At 34.7% G+C, this 27,231-nt stretch overlaps 1 protein-coding gene across 2 annotated transcripts in view; it reads left to right on the top strand.

The window, feature by feature from the left end:
• EFR3A (EFR3 homolog A) overlaps positions 1 to 27,231 on the top strand; it is a 98,744-nt gene that overhangs the window by 42,739 nt on the left and 28,774 nt on the right. For both annotated transcript variants that reach the window (XM_082675171.1, XM_082675172.1), the window contains exons 5-14: positions 3,258 to 3,379; positions 8,223 to 8,372; positions 10,107 to 10,244; positions 12,481 to 12,559; positions 14,726 to 14,861; positions 16,608 to 16,775; positions 20,750 to 20,864; positions 22,107 to 22,158; positions 23,522 to 23,694; positions 24,160 to 24,235. In XM_082675171.1, coding sequence (XP_082531297.1) covers positions 3,258 to 3,379; positions 8,223 to 8,372; positions 10,107 to 10,244; positions 12,481 to 12,559; positions 14,726 to 14,861; positions 16,608 to 16,775; positions 20,750 to 20,864; positions 22,107 to 22,158; positions 23,522 to 23,694; positions 24,160 to 24,235 — 1,209 coding nt within the window. The remainder of the gene's footprint in view (positions 1 to 3,257; positions 3,380 to 8,222; positions 8,373 to 10,106; positions 10,245 to 12,480; positions 12,560 to 14,725; positions 14,862 to 16,607; positions 16,776 to 20,749; positions 20,865 to 22,106; positions 22,159 to 23,521; positions 23,695 to 24,159; positions 24,236 to 27,231) is intronic.

Genomic DNA, 27,231 nt, shown 5'->3' with positions numbered 1-27,231 from the left:
CCTACTTTGACTTGAATGAATTGTATTAAATGAAATGCTATATTATCTTGGCCAGCATTATTTATATAGTATTCCCTGGAAGTCTGATTTTAATTCCTTAGTGGTGCTAAGCTGTCAAACGTGACTGGTACTGATTTAGTCCCTTTGTATTTATTAGTGGTCTTTGTACATTTTATTTTAATTTGTTGACATTTGCCACTTTGTGCTGATGCTGACTGAGTATAACAGTACAGGATTTATTCAGGTTCTCCTTTGTTTTAGAAATTGTGCTAGGTACTTTGTGTTTTTACCCTTTTTTAAAATTGTGAGCTATTTCAAATATAGAAAAGTATAGAGAATAATATAGCATACCCGCATAAACACAGATTCAGGCAAGAAAATTGTTAAGTAGTTAATATATCAATAAATGATAATACATAATTATTGTTATAAATAATAATACATAATAGCAATAAATGTTAACACTCTGCAACATTGGTTCATGTTTTTTAAAAGAAATAATATAGTATATGTTAGATACTTCATATACATTATGTCATTTAATTCTCACAAAAAACCTTCAAGCTTAGAAGTATTATTCCCATTTTACAGATGAGGAATTGAAGCTAAATAACATGTCCAAAGACATAGTGAAATAATAGTGTTATATAACAGGGATTCAGTGCTAGGCCTTTCCTACTCCAAAGCTTGTGTTATATAAGTACACTGTCATTTTTGTGGATTAAAATCTAGGAAAAACAGAGGTTACTTTCCTTTTTTTCTTCCTCTTGTATTCAGTTGATGCATCTCACTTTTCTCAAGCCTATTGCTAATCTTTACCTTTTCTTTAACTATTGTTGACAGTTGTCCATAGGGCCCAGTCATTTAAACCATTCACTACACTAAAGCAGTGATTCTCAACCAGGGACAGTTCTCCCCCCTCACTAACCCTCACTGGACGTTTGGCAGTGTCTGGAGACGTTTTTGATTTTTCACACCTGGGGTTGGGGGAGTGCTAGTGCCTTCTAGGATGCTGGGCGTGCTGCTAAACATGCTATACGTAATGCACAGGACAGTCCCCACGACAAAGTTTATTGGGTCGAAAATTTAATAGTGCTTACTGTGAGAAACTACATCTAAGATCACAATGCTGCTGCCTTTTGTTGTACCTTTTAAAACATATCTAGCTCTTCACTTAAATTTTTTTTTACTGGAGCATAATTGCTCTACAATGTTGTGTTAGTTTCTGCTGTACGACGAAGTGAATCAGCTATATGTATACATATATCCCCTCCCTCTTGGACCTCCCTCCCACTCCCACACCTATCTGGGTCATCACAGAGCACTGAGCTCAGAGGGGGAGAAAGTAGCAAGGCCTTGTGCTAACTTTTGTTTGGTTCTCATTTGAACTTCTCAACAGCCCTGTAAGTTAAATATTCCATTTCACGGGTCACATATTTTGTTAGTAAATCCAGGATCCAAATCCAGAGCCCTCTAACAGAATCCATTCCTAATCTCTGCGCCATACTGTCTCATTTTTTCCCACTCCTACGTATGATAAGAAGTCTATAATGATAATACCTTTCTTTTTATTGATTTTTCTTAGCACAGGGTGTACAGGTTTAGAATTTGTTAGAGAGCTCCCAGAGTTACAGGAATTAGAAGAGCTTTTCCATAAAATTGGGAAGGAAGATAATATTTTATGCACTTCCCTGGAACATAGCCGCACATGTTTTATTCTGTTCTTTATGCCAAAGGGTGATAGGAGACGCTTCTGTAAATGATCACTCAGATTGTACTTGAGTATTTGTGACTTTCAGTAAGTGAAAAGAGAATAAAGTTTCTCCTAAAAAATTTCTAGAACAATTTAACATTTTAATGGCCAAATTTTAAAATTTCTGATTAATTTTTTTCTAATTTAATATGTGATTTTTGGTAGCAAGTTTGGAAAATGCAAGGAAATCTGAAAGAGTAAACAAGTTAAAGATACCTGTAATTTCAGTATCCAGAAGTAGTCCTTTACTATTTTAATTTCTTTTTAAAATATATTTTAGAAAATGGGGAACATATTGTATATACACTTGTATGTGTTTTTATCATTCACGTTTTTTGAGCATTTCCTGGTGTCATTCAAAGTTTCTTTTTATGAAAAATACAAATATTTGGCTTAATATTTTCTGAAACTCTTCATATGGTCAGTGTGTAGTATGGAATCTTGAAAATTGGAATCAAACCCCTGAACTGTAATGCCAGTTTCACCATTTACTCACAGTGTCATTTTGGGCAGGCAATTTAACTTCTGAATTTCAGTGTTCCTGTCTGTAAAATGGGGATGATGACACATTCTTTACAGGATTGTAGGAATGATTAAATAAGAACTCACGTGAAAACACCTAGTACAGAATATGGTACAGAGTAGGTAATGAATGTCAGTTTCATCTCTACCAGGTGTGGTATTTGTGGTCTTTTTCTAGATAATATGAATCATGAAATTATAATTTAAAACAGATGACTTGGCTCTGGCTGAATTAATTTAAAATACTTTTAGTATCATAATTTTATTTTTTCAAATTTATTCTATGCTTACTTTAGTTTTGTTTCCAGGACAGCTTTAGGCTATTTTAGAAGTAATAAATTACTGAATAAATGAGAAAGCAAATAAGAAAAGAAGAGTACATATTAAGGAATCATATGGCTAGGCCTGTGACTCATGTAGGATATGTAAGATTTCCTAAACATATGGATCTCTCTCTTTTTTTAATCTTTAGAAAAGAGGTAGAATAAATTTTACCATCTCAGTATTTCTTCTTCTATATTGAGTTGGTTCTCTTCAGTTTAGGGCCCTTTTTTCTTGTCCCGTCTCATTTGTATAAATATTATTCATTCATGTGTTATGTAACAACTGTCAAGATTTCCTACCCGAGATTTAAGAAATAAAATTCCCTGAAGGTTTGGGCCTGACTGAGGTTGTCATGGAAACACCGTCAGCATCCAGGAAATGCAGAAGGGCTTTAGAATGAGAGCTCTTGGGAGAGTGGGCTCACTCAAAAGAGACTGCATCACAAAGTTATATTTGATGTTCATAACGCTATATTCTTGATTAGGTAAAGTTCATTATCAAAAACTTCCTTTCGTATATATGTGGCATTTATGATATTTCATATTTCGTTTGCTTTTTACTTGGATATTTCTTGTCGATGTAACAAATAATGAATGAAAGTAAATGTGTTTGTTCCACACTGTCAAAAAGGTGATAATACATCTTATTATTTTTTTAGTTTGTCAAATTTGCAAATATTGAAGAAGACACACCGTCCTATCATAGACGTTATGATTTTTTTGTATCTCGCTTCAGTGCCATGTGTCACTCCTGTGATAGTGATCCAGAAACACGAACAGAGTATGTATTGTTTTATGGTTTATAGTCTTGGAGTTATTTATTGATGAATATTGTGTTTATATATTACATAATGATCACCAAAGGAGATGGGAATATATATGCTTTATTCCTGAGGTACAAATTTCATTGCTGTTAGAAGAACTGACTAGAGCAGCAAAATTGAGAGTGGTTTCCTAACTCGGTCAGAATAAAATGCAGAGTCTTTACTGTAACCCAGAATGCGCTTTAATGCTCACCATACCCCAGTGTTAGATCCTGTCATTTCTTCTTCCTTTCACTCTGATCTAGTACATGGATCTCCTCGCTTGCTTGAATACATGAGGCACACTTCTCCCCAGGGCCTTTGGACGGAGTGGTCTTTCGGCCTTACCTCACTTTGTTCAGATTTCTGCTCAGATGTCACCTTATCATGAGAATCCTCCCTCAGCCACCTTTTATTTATTAATATCAACCCTCCCAGTTAAGCTTTATCTTCTCATATCTTGTCTGTTGTCTCTCCTCTATGGAAGATGAACTCCAGGAGGGCAAGGGTTTTGTTTTGAGGACTGCTGTATCACTAGTACTTTGAATATTGCTGAGCACATTACCGGCTCTCAATAAGCACTTTTTGAATGAATACATACATAAATTGAATGAATGAATGACTGTATGTTACGGGATCATTGTCTGACTGAGGTTGTCATGACAACTGATTTGGGCATTTTTAAACATTTCTTCTAGATACATCCTAGTAATAATCTAGAATCAAGTACTTATCTGCAAACACAATCGATAGATTGACATGTATATGAAAGTTAAAAATTAAATTCAAAATGACCCTGGTAAATGTAGTTTGAGCTTTACCATAATACACCTAAAAAGAAAGAAACTAACCCAAATTCAGAGTGTTGTCATGAGCAGTCGATAGTCAAGATTGAGCATGTTTTGTGATTTTTACTTTTCTTTTAAAATAAAGGAATATACAGAAAGGTAACTAGTTAGCTTTAAGTATGCAAGCTACAGTGTTGCTTTACACAAACAAAAACAAGTGTAAAAGTTACTTAACTTGGAGAAAGAAAGCTGAGCGGTAATTTAATAGTTTTCAGATATAAGAATTATTTCTGTCTGAGATGCTGTTAGTATAATTTTTGCTTGGTATACTATAGGCCATTTAGGATCCTGATGTTATTCCTTTATTACGGGTGTAAAGCCTTATAGAAAAATAGAGATAACTATAACTATCTTATAATAATAAATTTCCTGTTTCTCCCAATCACTGCTAAAGTCTCTTTTTCTCCCTAAAGGATATTCAAAAAATGTTTTATAAAACTGTTCCCTGTTCTCAGAAGCTGGTATTAACTTGTTAATGGGTCAAAAGGGTATAAAAATTAGCTAAATAAAATGGCACGTTTTGTTCAAAGTTGTAACAATTTTGTTTTCTTTTAAAATACAGAAAATAATCCAGAAGATAGGGGGGTTTTTTTTGTTTGTTTAGTTTGTTCACGTAGGCATTTCCCAATTTTTTGTTGAGGTGGTGAATTTCACATATAAACCAATGTAGGTGAAAAGTGTTTATGATGTTATAGTACCTATGAAAGGATGCATTTTAAAAATTCAAAACTTTTACATAGGTATCTGATTTTTAGGTTTTAGCGCCCCCTAGTGAAAAATCTTGTCTTTTGAACACGTATTTTTGTAACATTTTTCAACTTACAAAAAAGAAACTTGAAATTTTCTGTACACAAATGAAAGGTGGTACTTTGTCTTAATTCTTTATTATATAACATTTGATATTCCAAAATAACACTTCATTTGAATCACTGTGAAACAAATGAGTAAACTAAAATGCTTTAAGATACTTAGAGGGCTTGATTTTTTTTTTCGGCTTCGTTTTTAGTAAAAGCCCTTTTGGTTTTCTTCAGGACTATTTATATTCCTTCTTAGGTTCTAACTTAGATAATTATTATAAATCCCTCTTTTTAGCAATACACTGTCAAATAAAACTTAGGGGGCATGGCCAGTAGGAAATGGGGCTGATAACTGTTAAGATTTTCTTAAAATATTTGACTTGCAAATACTACCTTTGTAGTAATGTTAGGCTTGCCCACTTGTGGTAGCTGCAGAAGAGATTTTCAAGACTTTCTTTTTGTTGTAGAAAGCAGCATGAATAAGACACAGCTTTGTAAAAGGCAAGATTTGTCTCCTAGTTCACTTTCTCACCTGTTCAGTGTCATGTTACCGCCGTATCCCATGCTCCACCTGCTACTACTGAATGTCTGCATTACTTCCCGATGGGTTTCTACGCAGTATCACCCCCTTCCCCACATCTTCCATTCTCTAACCCTATTCGCAGCTTTTGGAAACAGTGCTGGGTAAGCTGAGTAAACTTCTAATGGTGACTATTTCAGGTAGTAACAAAAAAGGAGGGTAAATAACAATCAAATTTGGCCAGAATGAAGGTGTTTCGGGGCAGAGGGGCTACCGTGTTAGCTCTTCTCACGAGATTGTTCTTCCCCAGATTTTATATACTGTTCTCTAGTTACCTTTCTTCTCATCCTTGAACTGATAGATTTTATTTTTAAAGAAGAATGAGGAAGAGCTTGAGGAAGTTGAGGGCTGTGAATTGGGAAGGGAGGATAAGGCAGCATTCTCTCACAGTATGGATAAATATGGATACATTTTAAGTCCCATATGCACACAGTAATGTATATACATCAGGACACACGGATGTATATGTGTATATGTATACGGCTCAGGTTATCGGCACTGCATTTTGATAGTTCTCCTTTGTCATACCTTTTAAGGAACCAGCCTCGTCTTCCATCTAGGTGGACTAAGGGAGGTGAGAGGTTCTCAGGGAGAAAAGTGCATGAAAAGTCTGCAGATGAATTAAGGGTGTTCAGGAACAGTGAGATCCTGTTCTCACTCAGCTGCTGAGACTTCTAGGCAAGAAATGGGAGAGAATCTGGTCCACGTTGGTTTGAATTATTATCATCCACTTAGGATGATAGGAAAACCTTTTTTTTTTTCATTTTTAAAAAAATTTTACTGAAGTGTAGTTGATTTACAATGTTGTGTTAATTTCTACTGTACAGCCAAGTGATTCAGTTATACATACATTTTTAAATATTCCTTTCCATCATGGTTTATCACAGGATATTGAATAAAGTTCCCTGTGCTATACAGTAGCACATTGTTTACCCATTCTGTATACAATAGTTTGCATCTGTTAATCCCAAACTCCCCATCCATCCCTCCCCACCCAGCTTGGCAACCACAAGTCTGTTCTCTATATCTGTGAGTCTGTTTCTGTTTCGTAGATAAGTTCATTTGTGTCGTATTTTAGATTCCACGTATAAGTGACATCATATGGTATTTGTCTTTCTTTTTCTGACTTAGTTCACTTAGTATGATAATCTCTAGGTCCGTCCATGTTGCTGCAAATGCTATTATTTTATTCTTTTTTATGGCTGAGTAGAGTATTCCATGGTATGTATATACCACATCTTCTTTATCCATTCATCTGTCAGTGGGCATTTAGGCTGTTTCCATGTCTTGGCTATTGTAAATAGTGCTGCATTGAACATTAGGGTGCATATATCTTTTCAAATTATAGTCTTCTGCAGACACATGCCCAGAAGTGGGATTGCTGGATTATAAGGCAGCTCTATTTTTAGTTTTTTGAGGAGCTCCTATACTGTTCTCCATAGTGGCTGTACCAATTTACATTCCCACCAACAGTGTAGGAGGGTTCTCTTTTCTCCACTGCCTCTCCACCATTTGTTATTTGTAGACTTTTTGATGATGCCCATTCTAACTGGTGTGAGGTGATACCTCATTGTACTTGTAATTTGCGTTTCTCTAATAATTAGTGATGTTGAGCATCTTTTCATGTGCCTGTTGGCCATCTGTATGTCTTCTTTGGAGAAATGTCTGTTTAGGTCTTCTGCCCGTTTTTTGATTGGGTTGTTTTTTCATTATTGAGTTGTATGAGCTGTTCGAATATTTTGGAAATTAAGCCCTTGTTAGTTGCATCATTTGCAGATATTTTCTCCCAGTCCGTAGGTTGTCTTTTTGTTTTGTTTATGGTTTCCTTTGCTGTGCAAAAGCTTATACGTTTGATTAGGTCCCATTTGTTTATTTTTGGTTTTGTTTCTATTGCCTTGGGAGACTGACCTAAGAAAACTTTGGTACGATTTATGTTAGAGAGTGTAGGAGAACCTAATTCCTTTGATTAGATTATTTTTTATTGAAAACTGATACAGACAAAATATGTCTATAAAAGTCTTTTTTAACTTTAAATGTTGATTGTAAAAAGATGGTATTAAAAGTAAGCCTCGGGCTTCCCTGGTGGCACAGTGGTTAAGAATCCGCCTGCCAATGCAGGGGACACAGGTTTGAGCCCTGGTCCGGGAAGATCCCACATGCTGCGGAGCAACTAAGCCACAAGTGCTGAGCCTGCGCTCTAGAGCGTGCAAGCCACAAGTACTGAGCCCATGCACCTAGGGCATGTGCTCCACAGTAAGAGAAGCCACCGCAATGAGAAGCCCGCGCACCGCAATGAAGAGTAGCCCCCGCTCACCACAACTAGAGAAAGCCTGCATATAGCAATGAAGACCCAACGCAGCCAAAAATAAATAAATAAATAAATTTATTTATTAAAAAAAAAAAGTAAGCCTCTTTTGGAACTGCCATATCTCTGTCCATCTTAGATTTTTGAGATTTTTATTTCTTAGACTTATTGTATGTTATTTTTATTGTCTCGAGATAACTATTTATTTGACATCCATTCTCTTAGTTAAGTAAGCAGACTTGTTTAAATAGCTTTTTTTCATGACTCAGTTTTTTTTCTTCTTTTTTATAGAATCCGAATTGCTGGAATCAGAGGTATTCAAGGTGTGGTTCGCAAAACAGTTAATGATGAACTTCGGGCTACCATTTGGGAACCCCAGCATATGGATAAAATTGTTCCATCCCTGCTGTTTAACATGCAAAAGATAGAAGAGGTTGACAGGTATTGAATAAAGATGTTAGGGCTGGGGCTGTGTTACTTTAATATGTGTGTATGTGTGCTCGCTTGCTAGAGTAAGAATGTTTGTCTTTAGTATTATGTATATAGTAGTCCCGTAAACTTGAGCAAGTTTAAATATGTATCCTTTCTGAAAAAATATCAGCTTCAGTCGTCAAATTAGACTGAGCAGACAGATTTTGACTCAGACACTTAAGCTTTTATTTCTTTTAGAATAAATTTTCACTTTACTTCCTGCTTATTATTGGGCATCGACATTGCTATTTGAATTAATACTACTTAAAGCTGCCAAGTGTAAGAAATAGAGATTATAAACTGAACTTCTGTTATTCTTTAGAGATCCAGCATGCTTTTTCGTAGGGAGTTAGTACTAATCAAAATAATAATAATAATAGCAGCTACTATTCAATGTATATATATTTTTCAACAGAAGTACTAGGCTATTTATATCTTATTTATTCTTCTAAGATATTTTGGCATGGAATATTGTTTTGGGGTGTATGCTGATTTCTTCCCCCCACCCACCCCAGTAACCTGTTGAACTCAGAATTCTGTACTTTATTCTCTTTTTTCAAATGCCATAAGCATGCTTTCCTCCCAAATTTGTTGCCTTACACAGAGGTACTATGCAACCAAGTTTTAGAACCAGTATTCTCCAGTTTGGCTTATTATGCTGATCTCCCTGATTCTTGCAGTTTAAAGAGGGAAATCCAAATCAAATTTAAAAGATATTTAATTCTGTAGTTCTAAAATTTTAACTTAATTTGTAATTGTGATGATTATGTGTGCAATATCAAAATAAAAGTGGTCTAGAAGTGAAAAGGTGAAACTGGTTAACTCTGCAAGCGCTTATATGTTTATCAGAATTTATGGCAATTACAGCAAGTATTTATGCTAGATTCCTTAGATGTGATTGTCTCCAGCTTTGGAAACCTAAAATGTGAAACGATATATTTTAACACCTTGGGTATTTTTCCTGTTCTTGGCAATGTAGCTGAGGTTAGTTTTTCTGTCTAAAATATTTATTCTTCTAAAGGTACCTGGCTAGTTGAGAATTGACTCCCCATAATTATGGCTCTTGAGGTACAGGATTAGCATAAATAGGATACAGGAATGCTGATACCATTGGTTGCCAAATTCTAAGAAGTTGTGTTTTCTCGTGGTTTTATCCCAATGCTACAGATACATGCTTTTTTGAAATTATTATTGCACATGAATACATTAATCTAAAATAAGGTTTTAAAATATGAACAAATAGTGTCTATTGAAGACATCTACTTATACAAATGTTCTAATTAGCTTTCAAATTTTTATTTTTTATTCAGACTGTGCCATAGTTTTTTACTTGATTTTATTTTTGCTCACTTACAGTTAAACTGGGTGATCTTTGGGCACCTTGTTCTTACTAGGATTTTGCTATAAATGTAGCAAAGTTGTAGGAAGTTAACAAAATAGCAACTACTGAGTATTTTGCCTTTAGAAAAGATATTCTATTAGTTAGAAACAAGTTATACAAGTGAATTTAGCTCTCCAATTTTGAAAGACTATGTGATTAGCTTCAAGGTGTTGAGTTCATGAAGTAGAATTAAGCTCTAAAGTTATTTTGGGATAACAAGAAAATATCATTCTAATATTTCCGAGAAGTAAAAATCTGTTCTGTTTAACTGTCAGAACTAGTGTCAGAATTCTCGCATTCATTTGCTTGTCTTTATTTTTCAGTCGCATAGGCCCTCCTCCTTCTCCTTCAGCAGCTGACAAAGAAGAGAACCCCGCCATGCTGGCTGAAAACTGCTTCAGAGAACTGCTGGGCCGAGCGACTTTTGGGAACATGAATAATGCTGTGAGACCAGTGTTTGCGTAAGTAGTTGGTGTTTCCCTGCTTACTTGTGACTGTGCTGTGTTCCTTCTGTTGTAATTTACTTGCAGAGGACAAATACCCTTACCTGTGTGAGTGAGTTATTAATAGAGCCAGTGCAGCAATGTGGGAAGGGTACAGGATTGAGTCAGACAACATCCCTTTGAGCACTTGTTCAACCACTTCGCTAGATTTTCCCCCTTAAATAGGAAATACAGTCATGTGCATCATTTCACTAGAGTTTTTATTCACACCTTGAAATGTATATATCCAGTAAAATATTAAAACAAACGAATGTCCAAGTATGATGTATCTTATTTTATTAACTTCTGGTCAGTTCCTCATATTCCCTGGCTTCTGTTTCTTGGCTTTCTTTTTGCCATGGCTGGACTGCCTTAGGTCGCATTCTCTTCTCTGACTAAATTTTATCTTATACCCAGTGACTGAGCAGAGCAGGAATATTAAATATCTCATTGGTACTCATATGCTGCCTTCCAAGCAGAATACATTTGTGAGCCTTGAGTTTCTCCACATAGACGTTATCTCTCAAGCCTTGTAAACCCTCTGAGTTCTAACTCAGTTGTCAGATGATAGATTTATATAACATTCTGTGTAATTTCTGGACATTTTTGCTAGTCTTTCTTTTGTTAATCATTTGCCTTGTCCTTTCCCCTTCCTGACTATAATAATGTCTTTATAGCATATATAAAGTAGTCAAAATGTAACATCCAGAATTCTTTATTTAGGGCAGATATTTGGGTTCAAAGTTGAGCTTTAGTTACAAGAATCTATAAACCGCAAAATTAAGCATCAGAGAAATATTATAGTGTTTTCAAAGGGATTCCCCCCACCCCACCCCCGACTGCTACCACCACCAAAAAGTTGAGATTTACCATTTAAAGACTCTGTGAGCTTATGAAAATGCTACTAAGAACTAATCAAATTATGTCAAATATAACTAAAGGCAGATTTATTTTTTCCAGACATGCTGATTTAATATCAGAATTCCAGCTTTTATCTTGTTAACCGAGAGGTAATCTCTAAGGAGAGCTAGTCTAAAAGAAAGAAACTACCGAATTAACTATAATTGATTACTTGAGTAACTTGGAAGTGGGCCATATTCTTTTCTATGTAGAACTTAGTGGACTTACCTCCTGATCATGTGTTAATTAATCTAATTAAATGTTAATTAAATAGTTAATTATATATTAGCTATTTAGTTAATTAGTTGATTAAATATTAAATGCCCTCTGCAAGTAAGGTACCAGGTATTTTGGGGGAATATATACATGGATAAAACTGTCCTAGTCCTTAAAAACTTGATTGATAATTGGCATTCCTAGTGGCTTTTTACCTTGTGTGTTCTGTGAATTTTAAGCTCATATTCATTGTACCTTTATTTGTGAGAATTCTTTGAGGCTTGGATTAATGGTGTGTACTCCATGAGAGACTTTATTTTGCTTCTGCTGAAGGCATGGATGCAGTGTTATCCAGGCACCACTTTGAACTACATTCTTATCTTCCGTTTTTTTGAGCCACATAGATACTTGTGAACTCTGTCAACCAAGATGATACTTGTGAATTCTGTCAACCAAGATGAGAGCCTGGGTGCTAGGTGTATGGTTGAATTCTTCAGAGAGACTTTCATTTTTGTGGTTCTTCTCAGAGCCAAGGCCAACACAGACAAGCTTTTTGACAGTCTTCTACAACATAGAACATTCCCCCAGATTCATTGAAGGTGTCGTCTTTTACGGCTTGAATTGATGCATGTGTTTCTGATCTGATAGCCACCTTTCCTGGGTGGACCCTAAACTTTGTCTCCAGTCTCCTGTGTGTACAACCCTTTAAACCACTAGCTATCAGCTACCAGAGATCTGAAGATGTGCCTAAGACAACTGCTGGCTTCAATGTATACTTACCTCTCCAGATTCTCACCTTCTTGTGGAGTCTGGACTGAGGGGCTTTTCTTTCTTGCCAGCTCATGTTGGTATTGAAAAATCATATATATATGTATATGTATGTATGTATGTGTGTGTGTGTGTGTGTGTATATTCTAGTCTTTTATTGTTACTGTTTTATGAAAGGATTTGGCAGTTGTTGTGGAAATGGAAACATTGACTTTCTTTTAGATAATATTATTTTGATTGGTAGGCTTTGCATATTGTTGAGGGTTCTAGAGGAGAAAGTGTAACAAAAATAAGGAACTCTTAAAGGAATTTTCTTACTGTTAATTTACAGGCATTTAGATCATCACAGACTATGGGATCCCAATGAATTTGCAGTTCACTGCTTTAAAGTTATAATGTATTCCATTCAGGTAAGGATTGGTTACCTGTTATATTTATATATAAGTAATTTTAGTTCTGTGTCGATAAGCATGTCCTCAGACAGAGATAGAGAACGATGTAGGAGATAAGACGTGTTCTTAATTTAGTTCTTTGTCTCATTTATCTTTATTTACCGCTTTTATTCTTATTTGCCAAGATGAAAAAATATCTAATTAAAAAGAACTAAATGATTTTATGATGACAATCTTTATTGTGCATTTATTAAATACATTATTGAGCATTTATATTTTATGATAAACTGATATTAGAATTGATATTTATAGTCTTTATGCATTGAGGCACCTGACGAGGCACTCTCATCTACTGCAGAGGACAGCCTTGGTTTTCTTAAAACTTGAACAGACCCAGTTAGCTCTTAATTCAAGTGGGATTTTAGGTCTTTATTTTTTAACACTGTCTACATTTGTAATGCCCTAAAAAATCATCATTAATTTAAAGGAGATAAGGTAGTAAGAAGCAGTACAGCTTTTAGTATAGGTCATACCAGGATTTTCATCCTAGATGTGCTGTTTACTAGTTGCATAGAACTTGGGCAAATTATGTAGCCTCTCTGAGCTTCAATTTCCTCATTTTGAGAAGGAAATGTTAATGAATTCATTGAATGGTTCATTTTTATATTAAGATAGAAGGTACCATTTATCAAGTGCTGGCTATACCTCTAAATATGCTAGTAACCTTATGTATATGCTTTATCTCATTAATCCTCCTTATTTTATGAAGTAGATATTGTTATTATCCCCATTTTACGGATCAGAAAACTGACCTTTAGAGAGGTCAGGCACCTCACTCAAGGGTACACAGGTAGTATGTAAGGATTCAAATTCTGGTCATTCTGTTCTAGAGCTTTTGGTCTAAATTCAACATTAAGTTTAGGTTACTATAGCATGCCTAGCATAATGTAGGTTTTCAATGCATGGTAGTTATTATAAAGCTGGTTTGGGTGTGGAAGGATAATTTAAAAAAATTTTTTCCCAGTTTTATTGAGATTATAATTGACATATAACATTATATAAGATTAAGGTATACAACATTGCAAAATGATAACCATAATAAGTTTTCTCAAGATCTATCACCTCACATAGTTGCACATTTTCTTTCCCCTTTGATGAGAACTTTTAATTTAATTTTAGTTTAGTAGGTGAGAAGTTGATCTGGCCATCTGTGGACATAATGAAGGCTGTTCCCCTGGTTTTCAGTAGCCTTGTATTTCTTCATTTGCCTTCCTCATTCAGATTTAGTTACTAGATGAAATTGTTTTTTACAAAAAGTAAAGTAAATTACAAAGTTGAAGAAACTGAAGGAATCAATAAATATTTGTTGATTAAATGTCTGAGAAATGACTTCTGGTCCACAGCATTGCTTTAGAAGGAGCTTTAAGTGCACCATATGTTTTTTGAGGTCCATTAATCAAAAATTACATGGTAGTACCCACCAGAATGGGAGTTTCTGTTTAATAGACTATCCTGATACAGTCAAAACTTCTGATAGATTTGATTGTTTTAATTGCCATTTACTATAAAATTGATATAAGAATCATTCTTAGGTAATATTTCAACCTCTGTCCATAAAACATTAAACTAGCTGGCCCTGATCAGGAAATTTCGTCAGGTACACATTGTTAAGACTTTAATTTTGGTAGTGGCTCTTGATTAGATGAGAGTTTTGACCGTTTAGCATTGCTAGATGTCCATGATAAGAAATAGTATGTATCTGGTTGGGTAAGAGAGAAGTACTATAAATGTCATAATCTGTCTGTTTTTTAACAACATTTTGTCCTATTATCAAGTTATAAGAGTGTATAAATATTCTTTGTGGAATTACAGAGAGGTACAAAGAGAGTAAAAATTTCTCATAAATCTCCCTCAGATGACCAGTGTTAATATGTAGGCATATATAATTCCAGTCTTATATACTTTTTAAAAAACAGAATTTTATTTAACGTAGTATTTTACAACTTACTTTCTTTCACTCAGGATATCGTAAATATTTTCTGGTATCCCTATTTATTCTTAGAAAGAACGGTTTCTAATGGCTACATATTGTTCCATTAAGTGTCACGTGGTTTATCATTCTTATGAATTCTGCCAGGATGCATGTAATTGTTCATATATTTTTACACTATTTTGTTCTTCTAGGCTCAGTATTCTCACCATGTGATCCAGGAGATTCTAGGACACCTTGATGCTCGTAAAAAAGATTCTCCACGAGTTCGAGCAGGTATTATTCAGGTTCTGTTAGAGGCTGTTGCCATTGCTGCTAAAGGTTCCATAGGTGAGTGCCAGCACCCCCCCACAAAAAAATTCATTAACCTTTTTCAGAATTTTCTTTTTCAGTAGGAATAGCAATGTGTGGAAAACTCTTTGAAAATATTTGCTATGTTTTTAAATGTGCTCTCATTTCTCTTGAAATGTTAGGTTCACATGGCTGTTGTCAGACTTCCTTAGTTACAGTTAAACACTTCCCTCCAGATCATTCTCTTCTTCCCTTCCTCCTTTTTTCCAATAAAGATTCTTGAATACCAGTTAGTTATATGCTAAACATTGGGAGGGTACAAATTCAAGAAAGTTATGGTTTACTTGGAGTTAGATGACTTTACCTACACTGTAATACAAGGCAGAATTTGATCATATATCATAAGAAAACCAGGGTCCAGAGAAGGGAGGGAAAATGGATCAGCAGGAGGGAAGTATTATGTAGCCCGTTTGACGAGGACGTATGGTGGTAGTGTGGGGGAAGCCCGAGAAGCGGCTTAAAGTTCCACTTGTGGCCAGGCCACGGGTGTCATTCTACAGTGGACTGACACGAGTTAAAGATTTACTGTACCCTTCATCAGAGATGTGTTATAGGGTAATTCATCTGGCTGCAAAGCGTAGGACACATTAGAAGTCACAGGTGGTTGTCACCATTGTAGGCACAGAGAAAGAACTTGACCTTGATGGCAGCAGTAGAAATGGGAACGTAAAGCCAGCAGAATTTGATAACTGACTGACTAGAGGGGTAACAAGGAGAAGGGACAGGTCAGACATCATGCTTTTTCACTCACATGGGATTAGAAGAATGGAAGGGTCCCTAATAAAATTACTGAAGTTAGGAGGAAAATCTAGTTATGGTTTCTTTGCTTCAAAATGAAAGTGGAACTGTATATTAGCTGCTGAAATATTCTAATATTCACTCAGTGTCAAATGAGAGTGGGCATTTTGGATATGGACTTGTCATTACTCATAACTTATCTCAAAGAGATGGAAACAGGTTACTTAATTGAAGAGTTAACTTGAAATATGAAGTGAAACACAGGTGATGCCTTGACTGAATCGTCTCACCTGCTAATATCTATTATGTGTGAGGTTGCTATGTTTTAGGTTCTGTACATTCAAAGAAGCATTTGAACGTGGCTGCCTGTCCTGGAGAACGTTGGAATCTAGAGTAGGAGGCAGAAATAAAAACACTAATTAAAGTATAGCGTGATAGATGCAGTGCCAGAAACACAGGCAGAGTATTTATAGTACTAAAAACAGAGAGCATAGTTAGTTTACCTGAATGTGATAAATTGACTAGTTTCTGTCTAATAATTGAGGCAAAATTCTTTCTTCTTCAGCCTCAAAAGATGCCAAATAAATTTCTTAGGCCACAGTGAGCTATATTATAGTTCTCTGGATTCTGACCCAACAGTCAGGTTATCCCAATACTGTACACATTATTCTGAGTAGACAAGATTAGATAGATGGAAAGTTTTTGGTAATCTTTATATGAATATACACATTTTGTGTGGTTTGTACCAAGGATTCAAACAGTGATTTGCTCAGAGATGCCCAGTAAATGTTTGTTGGAATAGCTAGGAGACTTTCTTATTTAGGTATTTCTCATTTACTTTTTTAATGTGCTAGTTAGTTCATAAATTATGAAGTATTTCCAAGTACTTAGAAAATATGCAGAAATCTCTGTTGAGAAGTACGAGGATTGGATTTGAGTGTACGTTACCAGAAGAATGTATCTGCTTACATCAGGGTTCATTTGCAGGACCCACAGTGCTGGAAGTCTTTAACACCCTATTGAAACATCTGCGTCTCAGTGTTGAATTTGAAGCACATGATTTACAGGGAGAATCTATAAGCAGTGCCAACTTAAACACAAATTCCAAAGACAGTGATGAGAAGATTGTGCAGAATGCTATCATCCAAACAATAGGTGAGTACATTTCACTTTTCAAATTATTCTGGAAAACAGCAATTCAGAAAGCCCTCACAGAAGGTACTTGTCTCTTACGGGACATTAGTCAAAGGTGAATGATAGCTTAGACTTTTAAAAGAACTTTCTGTTTGGAAAATAAACAAACATAAGAATACGACAAAGAACACTGTATATACCCTTCACCCAGATTCATCTATTAATATTTTATGTCATTTACTTTATCATTTCCTTTCTCTCTCTGTCTGCCTTTTTCCATCCCTTTCTCCATTTCTCTGTGTGTGTATGTATATGTGTGTATATATAGATATGCACACATAAGCACATATATAAATATATACATATAGAGAGACATAGATACATACATATACACATCTACATTTTTTTCCTAACCACTGGATGGTAAGTGCATGGCTCTTTACTACAGATTATTTTTCCAAAGAATAAACCAGAGTACTCTTACATAACCAGAGTACAGTTATCAAATCAGTAAATTTAACTTTGATACAGTACTTTAGTCAAACTTTCATATTTCAGTTTTGTCATTTGACCTGATAATGTCCTTTATAGCGTGTTTTTCCTTAGGTCCAGCATCCAGTCTAGGATCATTTAGTTGCATTTAGTTGTGATGTTTCTTTGGTTCCTTTAGTTTGGAACATTTCCCTTTTATGATATGGGCATTTTTTTAAGACTATAGGTCCCCCTGACCCCTCACTTAAAAAAAAAAATATCCTCACATGGGTTTGTCTGCTCTTTCCTCATGATTAAATTCAGGTTATGGGTTCCTGGCTGGATACTACGTAAGTGATAGTGTTCTTCTCAGATTATCCCATTCGGAGAAGTACACCTACTTCTCGCTGGTGATGTTAGTTTTGATCACGCAAAGTATTGTTCTATTTCTCTGCTGCACAGTTTCCATTTTCCCCCTTGCAAGTAATAAGCAGTCTCTGAGAAGATACTTTTAGGCCGTGCAGATATTCTGCTCTCCATCCAAACTACCCCCTAGATGTAGCAACCATTCAAAATTCTTAGCTGAACCAGAGTCTTTACCATGATGGTTACAAAATGATGGTTATCAACTTGGCACTCAGGGTTCATTGTAAGCAAGAGCCCTTTTTCTCCCTACTTATGTATGTAGGAATACATGTGTTTATCTATTTAAATACAGTGGTATGAGCTCACGGATTTATATTTTTATCTTCATAATTTATTCTGTATTTATTAAATTATTATTATTATTTTGGTGGTCAAACTGTTCCAGATTTGGCCAGTGGAGCCCCTATTTTCTATATCTTTGTAATATCCCCCCACATTTCTTTTAAGCACAGCCTTAGGTTCATTTTATACTTCCTGCCCCAATCCTAGAATCAGTCATTTCTCTGAGGAGCTGTGGTTCCTTTTAGTGGGGAAAGGCACTAGAGACCAGGATCTGGGTACTGATACTCAGGCTTTAATATCATATGCTTCCCCCTCCCCTCACACACACAAAGGGTAAAAGGGTAAAGAACTTACTTAAAAAAAAAAAAAAAGAAAGAAAGAAAGCCATGGGGAATTTTTTGGGAAATTAAATGATCAGACTGTATATAAATACAAATTAAAGCAATCAAACTCTTGCTACTTTAACCCTCCTCTTTTCTTTAGAGTATCCAGATCACATTTTAATGTAACTGTATGATTTCTAGGATAATTTCCAAATTGAGTTGTATTCTTGGGTTTAGTACCTAATCTCTAGTGGTTGCTAATAGTTTCTACTAATAATAGAGTCATGTAAATTTATTCTGGAGCTCAGTTTATGCCTTTTATTTGAGTAATATCCTACCTATGGGCGACTTGTTTATAATAGTCCTTTGGAATATTTAATACAGAGTTTTCCTTTGTTTATTTCTAAAGTTTTATGGATATGCATACATGCATTACGCATCCACATTCAGCACGTTTTTATTGAACGTATTGAGCTTAACACCAGGCCATATGCTTGGGCTTCTTGATGCACATGACTCCTACCTTGTGGACGCCTTTGGTTGATCTGCTTGGGGTAGTACCTCTGCTTCACCTAATCACAATCTCATCATGTGCATAGAAATTGTCCTCATTAGGGCAAAGGCCCAGGGTGTCTGTGATATTTTAAGATGGTATATCAAATCAGCTAGTCTTGTTTTCAGAGAATTAATTTAAATTGCTGTAGTGACTTCTAGGTAATTCAGTGTCACTGTTTTACTCTAGAGTATTTAATTTATTGTTTCTCAAGTATGTTGTTATAAAATGTATATACCACAGACAAGCAATATTTCTGTGACATAACACATTCAGAATAACGTGAGAATTAAAACATGAGAGAAAAACAATGCAGTGTGGCACAGTGAATAAGACTTTTATTTAAATCACACTTCTGCTTTCCTCAATATTTTCTTTCAGAAGTTCTCAGTATTCTTTCTTTATCAGGTCACGTGAATATCGGTGGGACACAGAACAGGGCTGCTGTAGCTTTTGCGCTTGAAGACAGGAGGCGGTTGGCCAAGCTCGCTTTTAAAATAATGCTCTGCTCTTTTGGGGAGGCTCATTAGCACTTCTATTCAGCAGTTCAAATACAAACAATGGGAATAGAGAATGAGTTAACTTCTGGCTGTCCTCACAGTTGACTTGTTGGAAAATTTCCATCTTTGTGGTTAATGACCAGCTTGCTTGGAACAGAAAATCAGTGACCAATTTTGCACAGTGATGAGGAACATATGTAATTGGGTTCTTGGAAAGTTGAAAATACCTTATAGAGAGGAAGCAGAGAGTAATAATAATACACATAGGCTTTGGAAATGTGAATAGATCTCACCTCAGGTCTTAGTGTTAGCTGTGTAATTTCTTGTATGAATTCCTAACCTCTCTTATCCTAATTTCCACAAGACAAAACTGACACAAATAATAGTACCTAGATTCATAAGGTACTATTATTTGTTGCTGTAAGGATACAAATACAAAGTAGCTTCTTACCCCATAAATATGTGCTCAAGTGTTAGGTAGAATAATATACTTTATGCTGATTGAATAATGTTCAGATCATGAGATTTTTGATTGCTAGAGTATGTTATAAAGAGAAATGAGTTTTACCCCTAGATCTAATCAAAATGATAAATAGAACAATTTGAATTTATAGAAAGAGATTATTAACTCCAGTAATACAGGCTGAAGAGTTAAGTTGAAAAACTAATTTACTCTTAAAGAAATATTGAAAATGTAGGTTTCTGTAATGATTATGTTGCATTTTAAGAAATGATCAAAAAATTGCCAGGTTTTAATACCTGTTCTGATCTTTCAAAGAAACAACAGGGTTAAAAGTTTGAGTAAGTGATTATTAAGTGTCCTAAGTCTTCTGTGATGAGAAAGTAAACTTTCCAAAGCTATAATAGATAAATTCAAAATGTGCACAATACCCAAGAGTTCCTTGAGAAAAATGACAAATAAGTAAATAATTTGAATTATGTATATTGAATTAATACTGAATTAACCCACAGTGTTAGACTGTAAACCTGGCTCGTTATAATGGCATTCTAGAACATTTCAACAATCCTGGGGAAGCCAAAGTAGGCCTAATTATTGACTTTCTTACTAGAACAGGAATTTAGGCTTAACAAAATGGGAACAAGGGTTTCATCAGAAATACTACCAAAAGTTTTTTTTTTCCTTTCTCTAAAACTCCAGTCAATTCAAATTGATGATTTGCCACTGTTAACTGTATGCAAAAGACTTTCAAACGTTTATCTTAATCGATTAGTCCATTATACACATCTTATAATGTACATCATTAAATGATTTTTACCAAAGAAATTATAATATCTTTAGACTTACATGTAGCTCAAAGACATTATTTTACCACATATTGAAAGCTGTGGTTAAAAATATATTATGATTTTTTATTATATGGAAAAATAAACTTTTCCATTTGCAAAATTTATCTTAAATTTATCTTAATATTTTTATAGGATTTTTTGGAAGTAACCTACCAGATTATCAGAGGTCAGAAATCATGATGTTCATTATGGGGAAAGTACCTGTCTTTGGAACATCCACCCATACTTTGGATATCAGTCAACTAGGGTATGTGTATGTAGTTATTCTGTGTTCTCAAACTGTAAAGTTGAATTTAATCTTATATTAAATTTTATCTTAAATCTATAAAATGTTTTGTCTTTTTACTCAGTAATAAAAGTCCTGTGGTGTTGTTATGGCAGTAGATTGCTAAGCAGTTGAATCAACATTGCATGCTTGGGTGGGAGGATTTGGGAGACTGGGGTTGACACATACACATTATTGATACTGTGTATAAAATAGACAACTGATGGGAACATACTGTATAGCACAGGGAACTCTACTAATGCCCTGTGGTAACCTAAATGGGAGGGAGGTCCAAAAGGGAGGGGATGTCTGTATACGTATGGCTGATTCGTTTTGTTGTGCAGTGGAGGCTAACACAACATTGTAAAGCAACCATACTCCAATAAAAATTAAAAAACAAAACAAAACAAAACATTGCATGCTTTTAGAATCAGTTTTCAGTATATCATAAATTCTCAAATTTTCTTATATTGGCTAGGTGGAAGGTCTATTCAGCCTGGGCATTTTCTATACATGTAGATTATTTAGGGTAAAGTTTCAAGTTTGTCACTGTGGAAGGAATGTTTACTTATTTCTAGAGTTCTAGAACTGAAAGTTATTTTAAAGATCATATGTCTTGGCCCCCTCCCCTCATTTTACAGATTTGCTTTGATTTTACAACATGCTAAAGCCTTAGTTTGTAAATATGTTTGTATGTTGCTAATTTAATAAGGAAATGATACTCTTATTTGACTTATATTTATTTGGCCATTAATTAGAGAACCCTTTCTTTGTTTGTTAATTCTTTTTTGAAGAACTATTTATATTAGAATTATTTAGGCACATTCTTACCTGCTTATTAATATATGTTAAATAGATATTATGTTTGTCAATTATATTTGCAATAGATCTGTTCTCCAATTTATAGTATCTTTTAATTGAGGTTGTTTTGTTGTGTATTCATACAACTGACTTTTCATGTCATTACGTGTAGAGGTCTGTTTCCTTTGAGAGCCAATAGCTTTTTAATTTTCTTTGTTCAAATTTGATTTATTTTTTAATATATAACCCTTTAATTCATGTGAAATTTACTTTAGAGTATAAAGTGAGCCTTGACTTTAGCTAGTATGAAAATAAACTCTATATAGCTAATATGAATAGAGTTTTAAAATCAATAAATAATAATCTAAGGAAATGAAGTTAATTCCTATTAATAAGATAATACCACTATTTTGTATATTTTAGGGATTTGGGAACCAGGCGGATTCAGATAATGTTGCTGAGATCTTTACTTATGGTAAGGAATTTAAGACAGGTGAAGAACACACTTAACCCTAAATTATTAAGGAGGTTAAAAGAATAGCTTCACATTATCAGTTTCTTTTTCTTGTATTATAAGATAGTATTTACGGTAAGTTTTTTTTCTGTGGTTTATATACTTGAATATTATGCTTTTCATTCTTTAAAATTTTACTTTTATTCTTTATTCCTCACTTCTCCTGTCATCTTATTTGATCTTCATAATGATGAAACATACCGAGGGCAGGAAGCGTTGCCATTTTATAGATGAAGATGCCTGGGCCCAGCTAGAGCCAGATTTGTCAGTCCTTTCCTATGTGATCTTTGCTTTTTTATTTGTATCTTGTTTGAGAGCTCCTTGCCTACTCTGATGATATAAACACATTTGTTTATATCTTCTTACGAAAGGTTTAAAATTCAGCGTTCCACATGTAGAACTTTGATCTGAGGTTTATTTTTGTATGTGGTATAAGATATGGATATATTTTAAATTTTTCTAGGTGGGTAGTAATTGTCCCACCAATTTCTGCTCACTTATAAAATCACCTTTATCCTATAATGAGTGCCCAAATATAAATGTTAGATGTTCTATATATGCTAGTAATCCTGAATATAAATAGAGATTACCCACATGAAATTTCATTTGGTCCTAAGCCTTTTTATTAAATAAATTCCCTGAGTAAATAACCTTGTCTCTAATCCTAATTGTACTACATAGTCAACTGAATGAATTTCTGTGTGGTATGGTTAAACTATTTAATAGCATTAAAGTATATGCTAATTAAAAGCTCCAACTTTAGACATAGGGATACACTCAGAAATGTCACATCAAATAAAGAATAAAGTACAGCTTTCCAAAATGAAAATGCTTCCCTATTAACCTAAATTGCCTAATTTAAAATAAAAGAATTATTTGCCATTTTAAAATTTTCAGGTCTTACCTGTGTTATTTGCTGCCTGGTCTCCTTATATCCATTTAGGACTGACTACCTGTTCCATATATTCTTAGTCTCTCTGAGCCTCAGTTTTCTTTTACAAAATGGGGGTACACTAATGCCTAGCCTCATAGGAATATGGTAAGGATGAAGTTAATACACATATAGTGCTTAGATTCATGCCTGGCATATGGTGAATGTGTGCTATTATTAATTTTATTAACTCTATGAATGATGTTTTTGTAAATTCAGTAAAATCCTCATCATCTCACAAATTTCCTTTTAGTTTTTCCTTCAGGCTTGTTCCATACTTGCTGTTTTCTCTAAGCTTATGGTTCTTATGAAACAGCTTGAGAGTTTTACCAAAGAAGGACTCATGACAAAGATGTTTTTGTTTGTTCCTTTGTTTTTCCTCCCTATAATCAGGTAACCTCTGGATACAAAGCAAAGACAATAGTTACTGCACTGCCGGGGTCTTTTCTGGATCCTTTGTTATCACCATCCCTCATGGAAGACTATGAACTGAGACAGTTAGTCTTGGAAGTAATGCATAATCTCATGGATCGCCATGACAATAGGGCAAAGCTTCGAGGGATCAGGTAATGTGCTACTTGAAAATAGGCTTAATGGTAACGTTTTCGGATTTCTATGTTAATGTATTTAAGTATTATAATTTTTTTAATCTAGGATTTTCAGGTTTTATTAATCCAGAATTTTATTTAATTGGTATTGTGACAATTTAATTATTAATATGTTTTAAGATAGTCAGTGTTGAAGGTCTTTTAATGTACTTCCAGAGATCTCATCTACTAGTAATCACTAGTTACATAAATTTTATTTTGGTTTTGCTTTAAACTTAGGAATGACATCAGAAGCCAAGATTACGCAATTCTGCTTGATTAAACTTGGTAATTCAGTAGTATCATTACATATAGGCTTATTTAAAATGCTCATTGAAGTGAGTGTTAAATAGTTCAGACTCCTAAGTATAGCTGATTCATCATATAAGATATGATATAACTAAGTGTGCTGTTCATTAAAAATGATGCATTGATTGTCTCTAGAATAATACCAGATGTGGCTGACCTAAAAATAAAAAGAGAAAAGATTTGTAGACAAGACACAAGTTTCATGAAAAAGGTAAGATTATCTTCTGAAAAAGAATGCATGACTTAAGTTATAGCCATTTGAATTGTTAGGTAGTTTTATATTGATCGATAACCGTAAAATGAAGCCATAGCATTTTGGAGTTGAAAATCTGAAGCCATCTTCAGCTCCCTACATTGCCACCACCGTCCTGATGGCGTCTCCTCCGGACTGCGTTTAAGCTTTGGGTGGTCAGTCTGCTGTGATAGTTCCAGATTTCTCCCTTTCAGTAAAATGTCTCTCTGTGATTGCTGCCCTGCCCTCCTCCCCACCCCAAACACAAATGTTGCTTTCGCTTTTAATGGGTCCTTAATAGAAAGCTTCAAGCTTTTGAGAATACTTACCATCATTAATTAAATACATATAATGAGTATTTAGTGTGTATTAGGCATTATTCTGTGCATTATTTGGGGTATAAAGGTCAGGTAGGCAGAATCTCTGCCTGTATAACTAGAATTTAGCTAGATTATCATAATGATCACTTCAGTTTTGTAGGCGTATTGGCAAATGGCTGAATTTAGAAAATTATGGCATCTAAAGTTCTTTAGTGTATCAGATAAACTTTCTGTGCAGTTATTCTTCATCCAAAGCTTGAGCACCTAGTATTGCCAGACGCTAAGCTCAACATTGAGAGATACAACAGTAAGCATGCCATGTGTGCTAACTGACCTCAGTATAATCACAGTTCTGGTGGATAAATCACAGTTTTGGTGAGCCTGGATCTTTAGAGGTGCAGAGAACAACAGACCTATAGGAAGATAGGTACAGATATCTATAATCCCTGATCATCTTTGGCTCTTTGTCAGACCCCGCTTTCTTCCTGTCACCATCTTTTATTTTTTTGTCGTTATCCGTTAATATTGATTGCTGTGTTTCAAGTTAATGGCCTCACAGTTTAAAAACTTCATTTGAAAAATAATTTACAAACTATCACTCTTCCTAAATTAATGTGAATAAAAAGAGTTCTTTTAAGTTTGACTGTATTGTGTATGAAAAAAGTGGTTAATAATAGGTCAAAGGCATTAATAACTCTTTCCAACTTCTTTTTTTTCCATATTTTATATCATCTAGTTAATCAAAGAAATTATGCCCCATAACTGAGGAACTTTTAATCGAGTGATAGAATGAGTTTTAAAAATTTACTGATAGTTAATTTGGGGTTTTTTTACTTTAACGTCATGACATTAAGCAATCCTGAACTTTGGGACTGGATTGATTTTATTTTATCTAGTATGATAGAAATAATCCTTTGTGCTTAATTTTGCTAGCCAATCAATTTGCAAGAGTATGGTTTGACTGAAAGGTTAGACTATTTATTTATTCCTTGTTAAATTTTGAATCATTAAACTGTTCTCTGAATTAGTCTTCCTTCCATTTTATAATTTAAAATAACTTAACCTGGCTAAGCATTTGTTACCATTAGTATAAACCATTTCTTTAGTATATTTTTCTTTAGGAACAATCTGTTCACATTTTTCCTTTATCAAATTTTATTTTTACAATTGAACACCCTTTTTCATTTACTTTCTAATTTATTTTATCAGTAAAAATGTTGTTTGGTTTTCATATGCAACTTTAACTAGCCACTTATGGAAATTTCAATGAAGACCTGAAGAAAAAAAATTGAGGTCTATAGCCAGGGGACTGTGGACTGCCCTTTGGTTAAGAGAAGCTTGCAGTTTAGAATGGACAGTACCTTTGGCTTTTCTATGCAAGCATTATGTCCAGGCACCTGTGTCTCAGATGACTACCCAGCCTAAAACTGCTCCATCTGACTGTTTTAGGGACATCTTAGACATTGGATCTAAGTTTGAAAAATTGTCCCAGGGCAGGGTGCCCTTACAAATTACATTGGGAGGTGCCCTTTCAGCTCTAATATCCTAATGAGGGTGTATTTCCAGATAAGAGAAAAGAGCTGTTTCCACTCAGCTGTTCCAAACAGCTGTTTCCTCACCTGCCAGGGCTACTCTCCTAGAGCTAAATTCCTGGCAGAATGTCACTGTATGAAAGAGCTCTTGTTAGTGTTTTATCAATTAAGGATTATGTAGAAAAAAAGTACTTCTGGGGCTTCCCTGGTGGCACAGTGGTTGAGAGTCCGCCTGCCGATGCAGGGGACACGGGTTCGTGCCCCGGTCCGGGAAGATCCCACATGCCGTGGAGCGGCTGGGCCCGTGAGCCATGGCCTCTGGGCCTGCGCGTCCAGAGCCTGTGCTCTGCAACGGGAGAGGCCACAACAGTGAGAGGCCCGCGTACGGCAAAAAAAAAAAAAAAAAAAAAAAATGTACTTCTTATTATGAAATGTAAAATATATAGGCATTATTATTTTAACTACTTTTAAGTGAACAGCAGTACAGCTAAAATCATCCCACATGCCCATCTTGTTTACAACTCCATCTTCTCCCCAAGAGGTAATCACTGTTCTTGCTTTCATGAATATTATTCCTTGCTTTTTTTCCCTACAGTTTTGCCACCTAAGTATATCTGTATATCCCTGAACAGTACAGTGTCGTTTTATCAGTTTTTGTATTTTGTGTGAAAGGAACCCTACCTTATGTATTCTTTTATGTTTTCTTTCTTTCATTTAGCTTTGTTTTGGTGAAATTCATTCACATGTGTAGCTTTATAATATTTTATGACATGAATATACCACAAGTTACCCATTCTGTTGGTGGACGTATGACTTGTTTGCAGTTTGGGTTTGTTATGAGCAGTACGGCTGTAAACATTCTTGTCCATGTATTGTGCTGTATATAACTCTCATTTCTCTGATGCCTGTAGGAGAGAAATTGCTGAGTAATAAGTTATGCATTCTTCAAATTTACTAGACAATGCCAAACCACTTTTTGAAGTCATTATGTCTGTTTTCACTATAATATTATAATACGTAATGTTAGATTTTAATTTTATCTAATATGGTAGGTATGTAGTAGGTAATTTTTTAAAAATAAACTTGAATTACTAAGGAACCCGAAGTTTAAACTCCCATGTGT

This window comes from Grampus griseus (assembly GCF_964374135.1).
Source record: "Grampus griseus genome assembly, chromosome: 17".
Lineage (NCBI taxonomy): Eukaryota > Metazoa > Chordata > Mammalia > Artiodactyla > Delphinidae > Grampus > Grampus griseus.
This window is presented reverse-complemented; position numbering and strand designations above follow the sequence as displayed.